The 12,146-nt window shown below is 56.5% G+C and overlaps 2 protein-coding genes across 8 annotated transcripts in view; both read right to left on the bottom strand.

The window, feature by feature from the left end:
* The window catches only part of ttn.1 (titin, tandem duplicate 1), a 98,949-nt gene extending 96,294 nt beyond the window's left edge, over positions 1 to 2,655 (bottom strand). Inside the window, 8 exon segments of the mRNA XM_077727515.1 lie at positions 2 to 37; positions 116 to 374; positions 454 to 537; positions 1,339 to 1,626; positions 1,702 to 1,784; positions 1,879 to 2,166; positions 2,289 to 2,492; positions 2,562 to 2,655. Of these exon segments, the coding sequence (XP_077583641.1) occupies positions 2 to 37; positions 116 to 374; positions 454 to 537; positions 1,339 to 1,626; positions 1,702 to 1,784; positions 1,879 to 2,166; positions 2,289 to 2,492; positions 2,562 to 2,655 (1,336 nt within the window).
* A 3,188-nt stretch (positions 2,656 to 5,843) lies between these two features.
* LOC144204226 (ecto-NOX disulfide-thiol exchanger 1-like) lies at positions 5,844 to 12,111 on the bottom strand. 7 transcript variants are annotated; one of them, XM_077728080.1, is made up of 13 exons: positions 11,772 to 12,111; positions 10,000 to 10,134; positions 9,838 to 9,927; positions 9,168 to 9,290; positions 8,893 to 9,099; positions 8,656 to 8,820; positions 8,074 to 8,283; positions 7,490 to 7,596; positions 7,141 to 7,308; positions 6,983 to 7,078; positions 6,808 to 6,925; positions 6,658 to 6,743; positions 6,355 to 6,573 (listed from the first exon to the last, which is right to left on the bottom strand). In XM_077728080.1, exons 2-13 carry the CDS (start codon positions 10,031 to 10,033, stop codon positions 6,442 to 6,444), a joined length of 1,536 nt encoding a protein of 511 aa, XP_077584206.1. In that variant the 5' UTR covers positions 10,034 to 10,134; positions 11,772 to 12,111; the 3' UTR covers positions 6,355 to 6,441. The 7 variants fall into 7 exon arrangements, with proteins under 7 accessions (XP_077584201.1, XP_077584206.1, XP_077584204.1 ...); XM_077728075.1 differs by lacking the exons at positions 9,838 to 9,927; positions 10,000 to 10,134 and adding an exon at positions 5,844 to 6,298 and having other exon boundaries at positions 6,446 to 6,573; positions 9,168 to 9,364; XM_077728078.1 differs by having other exon boundaries at positions 9,838 to 10,134; positions 11,772 to 11,794.
* Between the last annotated feature and the right edge of the window lie 35 nt (positions 12,112 to 12,146).

The following is a 12,146-nucleotide window of genomic DNA, read 5'->3' as shown; positions in this document are numbered from 1 at the left end:
CAGTCCGATTCCTCTCGGCTCTCCGCCTCCTCGGTCACTGAAAGGTCGAATGTCCGTGTTTTTGGGGGGGAAAAATTCACCGGCGGTTTGTCCAAGAGGGGATAAACGGACTGACCTCGCACGAGCAGGTAACAGGAAGTGCTGAGCGTCCCCGCCGGGTTGGAGGCGGTGCAAGTGAAGCGTCCGCTGTCTTCGGCAAAGGCCTCGCGGATCAGCAGGCTGGCGCGTCCCTCGCAATAGTCCATTTGGAAGTCGCCGGAGCCCTGGATGCGGTAGTCCTCGCGGAACCAGGCCACGTCGGGGACGGGCAGGCCCACCACCCGGCACTCCAGCGTCACCGCCTCGCCTTCGCACACGTCCGTGTCTCTCAAGGCCTGGAGAAGCCGCCGACCTTAAAAACTGGGCGGGCGCGCCGCACAATGGACGGACACACCGCGGACGGAGGACACTCACACAAATCAAAGCCGGCGGGACGGCCGGCGGGGCGGCCGGCGGGGCGGCCTGGGCGACCGGCACACTCTCCACGGCTTCTTCCACCTAGGAAAACAAGACAAAAAACTGGTCAAAATGGTCAAAAGTTTACGCTTTGATGGCCCGCATTCGAAATAGGTAAAATAAATAAAGTCTTGAAATGACAATAGTATTGTGGAAAGATTTTCTATCTTGAGCTTGAAGCCAAAGGACTCACTTTTAGCCTGTTTTTTTTAAACTTTTGCCCAGTCCTGTTAAGGTCTTAGGGGATGCTACATCTTCCCTCATATGTCCAATGCTTCCATTTCTTGGAGGCACTCGCTCGCTCTTCAACGCTCAAGTTTGCAATTTGATGGCCCATGTTTGAAATAGGTCAACAAAAAAAGGCAGCGTTTTGTTTTGTTTTGCCAGCCACCTAGCACACACACACACACACACACACACACACACACACACACACACACACCACACACACACACACACACACACACACACACACACACACACACACACACACACACACACACACACAAACACACACATACACACACACACACACACACAGCTAACAAACAAAGTCGAAGCAGCTGATTCGAATAAAAAAAACAACCTATCTGACTGTTTTGTTGACATTCCCTTTAGCGCAGCACCTACTAGTGGATGCATAACGTAACCGCAGCCGTAGAATTCCATATCCAAATCAAAAGGCTTTATTGTCATGATCATACACAGCTGCGTATGACCAAATTGGTGGCTTTTCAAAGTGGCTTTTCCCAGTAAAAATACACCTTTAAAAGGTATTGTATGATGACAACAAAGGCTTTTGATTTGATTCGGGGGGGGGGGGGGGGGGGCTGTATCCCTCACCTGCCGCAGGCAGACCGACGTCTCTTCCCGCTCCTCGACGTAGTTGTCGTCGTTGTCGCCGATCTCCTTCGCCTTCGGGGGAGGGAGGACGTCGGGAGCGCCGCCCGCCGGGTACGTGGCCGTCGGCTCCCTGAAAGTCAGAGCCCGCAAGACCCGCTCAGAACCCGCCGGGACCGAGGGCGCCGGGCACGGGACGTACCCGTCGGCCTCCGTGGCGTGGGCCACCTCCGTCTCCACGGCGACAAAGGTCTGAAGCGAGGCCTCCGTCGTCCGGGGGCTCGGCGACGCCTGAAAGTGGCAAAGGCGGGATTCGGATCTCCCTTTCCGACACGGACATTTCCCAGAGGCGCTCGGCGTACGTACCACCCCCTCCGTCCAGCTCCGTTCGGTCATGGACGAGCCGGAAAAGAGGGTCTTGGTTTTCTTGGCCGGGACCGCCTCCTCGCCTGCGTGGACACAACCCAGGTCGGATCTTTGTCCCGACCCGGGCCCCGACCCGGGCCCCGACCCGGGCCCCGACACCCCGCGGGCGGCGCTCACCGAAAACCATCAGCTCGGCGGAGGAGGTGGCCCGGCCCACGGCGTTGGTGGCCGCCACCGAGTAGGTGCCCGAGTCTTCCGGGAAGGCCTCGTCGATCAGCAGCGAGTACAGGTCGCCGTCGCGGAGGATGGCAAAGTCGGGCGACTCGCCCATCTCCGCCCCGTCTCGGTAGAAGGCCACCACGGGCGGCGGGATGCCGGCCACCCTCACGCTGAGTTTCACCCGGCTGCCCAGTCGCGCCGTCGAGCTCTGAAGCCTCTGCAGGAAAGACGGCGGCGACGTCTCCGCTGCGCGGGGGCGGTGCCGGCGGTTAGCACCGGCGGTTAGCATCGGCGGTTAGCATCGGCGGTTAGCATCGGCGGTTAGCATCGGCGGTTAGCACCGGCGGTCCATCGCTCGCCATCCTCACCGGTGACGATGAGTTCGGCGGTGCTGGTGGCCTGTCCGGCCCCGTTGGTGGCCCTGACGGAGAACCTGCCGGCGTGAGCCGCCTCCACGCCGTCGATGCTCAAAAGGGCGTGGCCGTCGGCCAGCGAGATGCGCACGCCGGGCAGCGCGGCGGCCGACAGGACCTGGCCGTCGCGGAACCACGACACCTCGGGAACCGGCGCGCCTGCGGGCGGGTTAGGGCGCCATTTAGCCCGCTTTGCGTGGGGCGGTGCTCTCTGGGCCGCGTCCTTACCGCTGACTTGCGCCCGGAACGAGGCGGCACTACCCTCCAGTGCCACCACGCTCTGAAGCGGCTGCGTGAATGTCGGCGCTTGTGTGGAAATCATTTTCACTTTCTTCTTCTTCTACTTCTTCTACTCTGGCCTCGGCAGGCTGCGGGAAGGAAGGAGAGAGAGAGAGAGAGAGAGAGAGAGAGAGAGAGAGAGAGAGAGAGAGAGAGAGAGAGAGTTGACACAAAGCAACTCCAAGGAGTTGAGTGCTGGCCACCTTGACAATTGAGCCAGAGGCCCCCCAAAACCCCCCTCCCTCCTTCCTTCCCCCCTCCATCTGGTTAAAAATATCTCCTGTCACTGACGGGTGGCTCACCCATCAGTGACAGGAGATGGCAGCTGACTTCAAATGGGAACCCATGCCATTGCAAAACAAACGCCAGGAATAAACAACACCCAACCCACCCCCACCCCCACCCTGTGCTGAAGTGAGGGCCGACGTCAGGTCAACTGGTCTAATGACTTCCAACCGGTCGCCGTCCGCTCCGTTTCAAGCGGGAGCGTTTGTCATTGAACCTCCCGCTTCAAAGGGACGGGACGCCGAGTCTCCAAAGGGCCGCGGTTGGCCAATTTGGACACGTCGGGCACGAGGTGGCCGGGCCGGCCGTCGACCGGACGTCGACCGGACGCCGATGACCCGGTTCCCCCCTTGACGCGGAAATCCAAAGGCAGCCAGAGGGGATTGCCGATGGCTGCCTTTGCTTTCCCTTTCATTTTCCGTTGGGAAAGTGTCAAATGGCAGAAAAGGCCAAGCGGGGGCCACTTTTTTTTCCTCACCGCTCAGCGTCTACAAATAGACATTTGATTGACGGCTGGCATGTGGCGCATAGCTAGGCGAACGAAAGAAGGGGGGGTCGAGTCAGCATTCCCTTAAAAAGCCACGGGCCCCCATCCCAGCGCCCGCCCCCCCCGCCCTCGCCGGCTCGGGCTATTTTGGTTTTCGACCGCTCGCCGGCCGTTTGGCCGGGCCAAACGGCCCGGCCAAACGGCCACGAACTTTTCCCAAATGGAGCGGCGGTCGGTGGGGGCGTGGGACGTCGTGTTTGACGAATACTCACGTGCGAGGCCGCCTGCAGGTGTCGGGACCGAGCCCGCCCCACTCCGGCTTTCCGACGTCGGGTCCGAGTGGCGGCGAAAGAGGGGCCGATTCCACGCCACGGAGCGCTCGGTCCTCCGGCCGAGCAAGGCTGGGAGTGAAAAGCGCCGGTGGGGGGGTGCCTCTTTTTATACCCGGAGAGGGGGGCGGACGGCGCGCCTATCATTGGCCGAGCCGTGGCAACAGAGGCATCATGGGAGACGGACACTTATTCAAGCAAATATAGGTTTATTTTTAGATTTTACAAAATGCTTTTCGCCTCAAAACATCAAAAGAAAAAAAAATGGATCAGATAATGGCAATCATTGATTTAAAAAAAAGGGAAAAATCAGGAAATATACATCGGTAACCTTCCTTTGAATTTGATCCTCAAACAGAAAGTTGCCACTGTTGATTTACCTTTTCGGGCCGCACAAAATGAGGCGGCGGGCCACATTTGGCCCCCCCGGGCCGCCACTTTGACACCCGTGGGTTAGAACATTAGGGTGGGCGCCAGGGTGACAAAGTGGGTCCCCAAAGGTAGCACCAAAAGTGAGGGGGGGGGGGGGCGGGGTGGTTCGCTTCGCCGCCCGACAGGTGAGCGGAGATGAGTAATGGGGATGTGAGCGGCTCAAACAAAGCTACAGGAAGTAAAAGCACTGCCTAAAAAGTGAAAGGGAGTCCAAATGGATGGGAAGGCACTGGAAGTCACCCAAAAATCCATTTTGGCTCACAGTCACCGTCATTTTGCAATCTAGGTGTGAACTTGGTGAGCAATTGAAATGAAGTCGAGTGAAGTGAAGCCAAGACGGGTGAAAGAGGGAGGGAGGGAGGGGGGGAGGGGGCAAATGTTTCACAGGTGAGAAAGAAAGAGAGACAAAGAGAGAGAAAGAGAGAGATGAAAAAAACTCACCACCACCCTGACGCGTGTCAGATCTCTGTGACCACCTGACAAAGGAAAAAAATTGAAGAAAAAGTAGAAGAAGAAATAGTAGTAGAAGAAGAAAAAGTAGAAGAAAAAGAAAAGTAGAAGAAGAAGAATAAAAGTAGAAAAAAAAGTAGAAGAAAAAGTAGAAGAAGAAGAAGAAAAAGTAGAAGAAAAAGTAGAAGAAAAAGTAGAAGAAGAATAAAAGTAGAATAAAAGTAGAAGAAAAAGTAGAAGAAAAAGTAGAAGAAAAAGTAGAAGAAAAAGTAGAAGAAAAAGTAGAAGAAAAAGTAGAATAAAAGTAGAAGAAAAAGTAGAAGAAAAAGTAGAAGAAAAAGTAGAATAAAAGTAGAAGAAAAAGTAGAAGAAGAAGAAAAAGTAGAAGAAGAAGAAAAAGTAGAAGAAAAAGTAGAAGACGAAAAAGTAGAAGTAGAAGAAAAAGTAGAAGAATAAAAAGTAGAAGAAAAAGTAGAAGAAAAAGTAGAAGAATAAAAAGTAGAAGAAAAAGTAGAAGAATAAAAAGTAGAAGAAAAAGTAGAAGAAGAAGAAGAAAAAGTAGTAGAAGAAAAAAAAGTAGAAATAAAAAGTAGAAGAAGAAGAAAAAGTAGTAGAAGAAAAAAAAGTAGAAATAAAAAGAAGAAGAAGAAAAAGTAGAAGAATAAAAAGTAGAAGGAAAAGTAGTAGAAGAAGAAAAAGTAGAAGAAGAAGAAAAAGTAGAAGAAGAAGAAAAAGTAGAATAAAAAGTAGAAGGAAAAGTAGAAGGGAAAGTAGAAGAAGAAAAAGTAGAATAAAAAGTAGAAGAAGAAAAAGTAGAAGAAAAAGTAGAAGAAGAAAAAGTAGAAGAAAAAGTAGAAAAAGAAAAAGTAGAAGAAGAAAAAGTAGAAGAAAAAGTAGAAAAAGAAGAAAAAGTAGAAGAAAAAGTAGAAGGAAAGGTAGAAAAAGTAGAAGGAAAGGTAGAAAAAGAAGTAAAAGAAGAAGAAGAAAAAGTAGAAGAAGAAAAAGTAGAAGAAGAAAAAGTAGAAGAAGAAGAAAAAGTAGAAGAAGAAAAAGTAGTAGAAGAAGAAGAAAATGTAGAAATAAAAAGTAGAAGAAGAAAAAGTAGAAGAAGAAGAAAATGTAGAAATAAAAAGTAGAAGAAGAAGAAAAAATAGAAGAAGAAAGAGTAGAAAAAGAAAAAGTAGAAGAAAAAGAAAAAGTAGAAGAAGAAAAAGTAGAAGAAAAAGTAGAAAAAGAAGAAAAAGTAGAAGAAAAAGTAGAAGGAAAAGTAGAAAAAGAAGAAAAAGTAGAAGAAGAAGAAAAAGTAGTAGAAGAAGAAAAAGTAGAAGAAGAAGAAAAAGTAGTAGAAGAAGAAAAAGTAGAAGAAAAAAAGTAGTAGAAGAAGGAGACGCGGCGCGGGTCGCCACTCGACGGGGCAAATTTCAAAATAAAAGACCGGAAGCTCCTAAGCGAGTCGGAAATGGAATTGGCGTCGGATTAGAGGACGCGTCTACGCCAAATGGCCGCCAGGGGACGCACTTTGACCAGCTCTGAAAATCAACAGCCAAGCAATTAATCAAAGGGTATAACGTGGCAGCTGGGGAAAACAACGTCATTGGCCCGCTTGGGATCACTTCTCCACCGGGATCTGGGGACATTTTCAGGCCGCTTCCTTGTTCGCCCTTCTGACCTCGGTCGGATGCCAGACGCCGTCAATGTTTCACCTTTGACCGGGCGAGCGAGCGAGCGGCCGACCCGAGGGAAAAGTCTAGAGTCACCCTCTCGCTTGTTTGGATTTTATTTGGAAACATTGTAAAAGGAAGCCAAGGCCGAAGAAGGAAACGGGCCATAGGGGGAGGGGCCCAAGTCACCTGGAGCGGAGGCTGTCGAAGGCGCAGAACTTCCAGCGTTTCTCCAGCGTGGCGCCCACGCCGCTCAGTTCCTGACGGAAGACCAGGGGCAGGCGCGACATCAGACGCTCCAGCTGGCCCGACGAAACCTGGACCAAAAACAAAAAAAATCATCCGGGGCCGCTGGGGCCTCTCCAGAGGTGAGCGCCCAAAAAAGGGCAAGGCCCAGGTACCTGCGAGCGCAGCGTGCGTACGTAGGCGCCCAAATATTCCAGGTTGGCTCCAAAGGGGTGAACGTGCAGGAAAGCCGCCATCACGCCTGAAAAACAAAGGCTGAGCTCACGTCGCCGTCGGTCGGTTTTGGCGACGGGCCGCCCGCCTACCCAATAGCAAAGCCTCCTCTTGGGATACCAGGCCAATGCCACCTCCTCCTTCTCCTCCTCCTCCACCTTCCGCCAAAGTCTTGCCGCCGCTCCCGTCGCTCCACAGAAAGCCATTGACCTGAAAGACCCCGCCGTTTGGATGAGCTCGGCGTGGCGCCGGCCGAGCGGGACTGACCTGGGGCCAATGGTTCTCCGAGAGGCAGGCAGTCTGGTGGGCCCGCTCTAGCTCCGCCTCCTCGGCCGCCAGCTGCTCGCGCAGGCCCCGCAGCCGCTGCGGAGAGAAGGGAGCGCGTCACCGCCGCGCCGCCAACAACCGTAAGAAAGCATGACAACCTGCTGCATCTGAAGGAGCGGCGGGGACGCCCCGGCGGGCTCCGCCTCCCGGTAGAAAGCGTCCGCCGGCCACGCGGGCCCCGTCTTTGCCTTTTTACCGGCGGGACCCGGATCGTCGTCGTCCCGGTCGCGGCGGCGTCGGAGTTCCGAGGCCTCGTCGCCGGCCTCCTGGAAAGACAAGACGGTCAGCGGCCCGCTCTCGCCCCGGCCCATTTCCCGTCCGTACGTCCGTCTGGCGGAGAGATAAAGTAGGCGCTGACCCGGGGGCGGGCTAAACGGGCACCCGCCTCCCGAGGAGGGAGGGAGGTACGACCCCGCCCGCGGCTGGGCCACCTCGCCGGCTACCGACCTGGCACTCCCTGGTCCAGACGTCAATGTTCTTGCGCTGTGCTTTGGAGAAGCGCTCCCGAGACTCGGGTCGGCCCGACGCCGCCAACGCCGAAGAGATCTGATCCACTTGACCCGCGTTCAGTGACCGGGGAAGAATGGGTGGGGCGGATGGGAGGGAGGGAAGGAGGGTGAAGGGTAGGGGACGTGAGGGAGTGCGGAGGAAGGGGTCGAGACAAAAACAAACCCTTCACATGGCGTGTCCAGTTGCCCTTACCTGCCAGCCAGCGCTAACCGCCAGCGTACGTACGGGAACCACGGCGGAAATGCGGCCTACTGCAATCCCGCCTCTAGTATTCTGTGGCACTTTTAACACTACTATCTGTGGACTTTAGCACCGGTGGAAATCAATGAATTGACTTTTAATCAAAGGAATCCAATGCGAGTCAAATGCTGATGATTTGGGGGACTTTTTTTTTGCACTCATCTGACCATTCATTTTTTCCCCCCTTGCGGCGCCGCCGTGTTATTTCGGACCCGCTCAACCCCGCGGGCCGGGCGCCCAAGATAGACCAAAGACCCCCCTCAAAAAAGACGTGTCCTTACGCTGCCAGAGGATGTCGGCCAGCGCGCGGTCGAAGGCGTCTCGCGCTTTCCGCAGCGTCCGTCGTTCCCGCTCGGCGTCCAGGCGCAGTCGTCTGGCGTGCGCGTGGGCGCTCTGCATCAGGGCGTAGATCTGGTTGGCGTTGGCGCGGGTCACCTCGCCGCCGTCCAGCCGGGAGAGGAGCGCCGCCGTCGGGCCCGAGTCGTGCTGCTCTGTGAGCAAACAAATAGACAAGTATGGGTCTCGCTCTCTCTCTCTCTCTCTCTCGGCGCGCTGGGCCCCGCCCACCCGCCGTCGTCGTCGCGCCTCATTTCAATGACAACAGAGGCAAAGAAGCGTCGCGTTAGCGCGCCTCGGGGGAGTCTTTAACGAGCGGAGGGCGATAAAACGCTCGGGGAAGCCGCCGCCGCAGATTATCCAGGCGTTTACAAGGCGCCGCACAATGACGCACAAAACAACATTGGCCGTCTTTGTGCGACGGGGAGCCGCCGCGTCAATGGCGACGAGCGCAGAATATTTCCTTTGGATGTTGTCACCCCCCCCCCCCTCCCCCCACACACACCCACCCCGACCACAGGCCTCACCTTTCGGGACGGCGTCCGGGAGCCCGCCTCCTTTTTGGCCTTCCAGGAGCCTTCGCTTGCACTCCCACTCGTACTCGTACTGGTCGTCTCGCGCCCGGGCAAAGTCCACGTGGATCTTGCCGCGGTCTTTCTTGTCCACGCCGGCGCCCACCTGAAGACGGTAGCCTGGGGGGGCGACAAAGACGTCTCAGCGAGCGCCCGGCCGGCCTTCCGCGCTTTGGGGCGGCGCTAGTTCACCCGAGAGGAGGAGCGCCCGGTCCACCATGAACTCCTCGCCGAATCGAACGTGGCAGAAATTCTTCTTGCTCATGCGCAGCGCCACGATGTGTCCGCAGGAGCCGAAGACTTGGCGGACCACCTCCTCGCCGGCGTTCTCCGGGAGGCCGCCCACGAACACCGTCTTGCAGCCGGGGGGACGGGGGCGGGTGGGCGGCGACGGCGTCCCTGCGGCGCCCGGCCTCGTTAGCGCCCGGCCCGGCGAGCCGCCGGCCCTTCGCCCGGGCCCGTCTTACTTGGGTTCCGCGGGAAGAGAGCGCACCCGTCGTGGCGGATGATGTCCCGGAGCGGGGGCGGGGCGGCAGTCGTGGCGGCGGCGGCGGCGGCGGCGGCGGGCGGGACTCCTTCTGACCTCCGGCCTGGTCGGGAAAAATTGCAGTCTGAGAGAGGCTTTGCGCTAGGAGAGAGGAGAAAAAAAAGACGCAAAAAAATCCTTCCTCCCCGCCAAGAGGGGAAAAGGAGAGAGAGAAACAAATAAATCAATAAATAAGCGTTCCGTCTGCGGGCGCAGATGATGAAGGAGGGAGGAGAGCACAGTGCCATCCGCCGCCACCGTTGGCTAATGATGACAAGCGAGCCTTGTCACCGACGGGGGAGGAAAAACAAGAGAGGCGGCGTTGGGAGATAACCTCCACGGCTCAATTACCAGCAACACCATCACGTGGTCCGCCGTACGGACGGAGAAAGAGAGGCCACTTCTACCGAGCCCAGAAAAAGCCTCTCCACCTGCTTGGAAAAGCCAGGTGGAAGGCAGCCTCTTCCACAGACGCCCTCGTTAGCGCCGCGCGCCATCCGACACGTTTCGCTCGCGTGGCTTTTGACGACGACGACAACAACTTGACGAGCGCCGCTCCGGCATACCGATGAGCGGGCCTCGTCCACCGCGGCGGCAGAGGCTGGACTCACCCGGCCGAGCGTCCTCGGGAGAAGAGGGGGGTCGCCGGGGCGGAGGAGACCACGTCCGGGCTTGGGGGGGCGTGGCGCCGTTGCCCGACACTGCGCACACAAACACGGAGAGGGAAAAGGACGAGCCGCGCATGCCACAAATACAGAGACCTCGTGATTAACCTTTTGTGGGACCGCCGTCGGCGTGCGACGCCATCTCGTTCGCCAGTGGGCCGGTGGGGAAGGTCGTCTCAACGCAGAAGAAGACGTCGTGTGTCACCTGGGCCAAACGAGCTGTCCAAACTAGTCTGCAAAGGGCTACACGACGGCGACCGTCAAAACAAGCGAACCACGACGGATCGGGAGGGAACGCCGTCGGAAAAAGCCGCTTCGGCAAACGCAGGAAGCGAAAACCGCGGCTCGCTCGGCCTGGCCCCGGAGGGACGGGCGGCACACGGAACTAATATGATGGGCGAGCTGGCTGATGGACGGAAGCGGCCCGCCGCTGTTCCCGTCGCCGGCCATTAGCGTCAACGCGGGGAGGGCGGCGGGCTGACGCCGGCTCCGCGCGACCTGCCGCCTCGCTCCGTTGCCTCGCCCGTCACGCGCGCTTATTAAAGTGCCGGCGGAGCCCCGGAGGACGCCCCGAGGCGGAGGCTCCGCCGTGCGCCGCCCAGATGCCCATAGATGGAGCCTTGGGGCCGGAGGGAGGGGGAGGGGGTCGAGCTACGGGGGCGCCGGGAAAATAAACAAGATGGACGCCGGCGAGGAAGCAAAACGACGGGTGGAGAAAAAGGCTGCGGAGATGGATGAATAGAAAGCCGCTCACACACACACACACACACACACACACACACACAGCAGGTTTGCCTGCGCACACACACAAAATCACGCAGGACACACTAAAAGACAGAGGAGGCAACATTAATGGGGTTGATTTGTTACAGCAAATGACTTTTTTCCTCCCGCCTGATTGAGCCCCGTCGCTTGGGATTTCCTGCCATGGCATTTATCCGACGTGGACGGAAATAGACGTCGGCCGGCGTCCACGGCTGCCGACGGACGGGTCTTCCGTGGCGGCCAATGAGCATTTGACGGGAAACGATGAAGGATGGATGAGCCCCCCCCCCTCTCTCTCTCTTCATCAATAGATGTGCAAATGAGAGCATTTTTCAAAATAAAAGCCAGCCTTGACCTTTCTCGTCAGCCGCTAATGAGACGCTTTGTTCCCGACTTGTAAGGCGCGCCAGCGTCTTGTTCGGGCGGCGTCGGGCCACCCGTCCGTCACGGCAAATGGCGTGACGGCGCCCCAAGCATTTCGCACGCCGGCCGGCGCGCTTTTCCAAAACTTGACGGCCACGGCCGGCTTTCCGTGCGCAAAGCCAATTGGTGCCAAGCGCTGGTTAGCTTTACTGCCAAGCGACTTGGACTTTTTTTCTTTCGGTTGGCTCGACGTCGCCAAATTTGGACTCCATTGCCAATCCCGTTGAAGGCGAATACGCCGCCATCCCCGCTCCGTGGTTCACGGCGTCATTTGACGGCTCGGAGCGACCCTCAAATGGACGTTCGTTGGTTAGCCCTGGGTTAGCCCTGGGTTAGCCCTGGGTTAGCCCTGGGTTAGCCCTGGGTTAGCCCTGGGTTAGCCCTGGGTTAGCCCTTAGCGCGATTCGCTGGCGATTGCAGGGCTCTTCCGGCCGCCAGAGGGCGCCGTTAGGCCAACTAGAGTGACGTCATTGGCGCTCCTCCAAACTCTTTTTGGCTTTCCCTCGAGCCACGATCGAGCGACTTGACTGAAAGCAAAGAAAGGGGTGTGTGCGCGTGCGCGTCATCACCCCTCCAAAAAAAATAGCTCCAGGAGCCTCGCCTTCCATTGCCAATGACGTCTAACCCTCATTCGTCCATCAACTCATGCATACATCCGTTCATCCATCCATCAAAAGAAGTGTGCATCTTACCTCCCTCCGATCGACGACGTAAGCTGATGCGAACGCCAAGAAGAGCCTCCGCCGATGACGGCCACGCGCACGGCGCGCGAGCGTCCGCTCGTTCGAGGAAGAGGGAGAGGGGGGGGGGGGGGGGGGGCGAAACGGGAGGGAGGGAAATACGCCTCGTCCCTCCCTCGAAGGATTGATTGACTGACGGTGGCCATGAATGAGCATGCACTTTGCCTTGGACTCATTTCCTCGAGTGACAATCCGTCAATGTGTCAATCTGTCAATTGGTCAATGTGTCCAATGGCAAAGCATAACTATAGCGACAATAGCAGTTGAGACGGTCGCCAGTAGAAAACAAAAAAGACAAGTCATGCCGTGGATTATCAGGCATATGTC

Source organism: Stigmatopora nigra, chromosome 11 (genome assembly GCF_051989575.1).
Source record: "Stigmatopora nigra isolate UIUO_SnigA chromosome 11, RoL_Snig_1.1, whole genome shotgun sequence".
Taxonomy (NCBI): Eukaryota; Metazoa; Chordata; class Actinopteri; order Syngnathiformes; family Syngnathidae; genus Stigmatopora; species Stigmatopora nigra.
The sequence above is the reverse complement of the archived record's forward strand: the minus strand, read 5'-3'. Positions and strand labels throughout refer to the sequence as shown.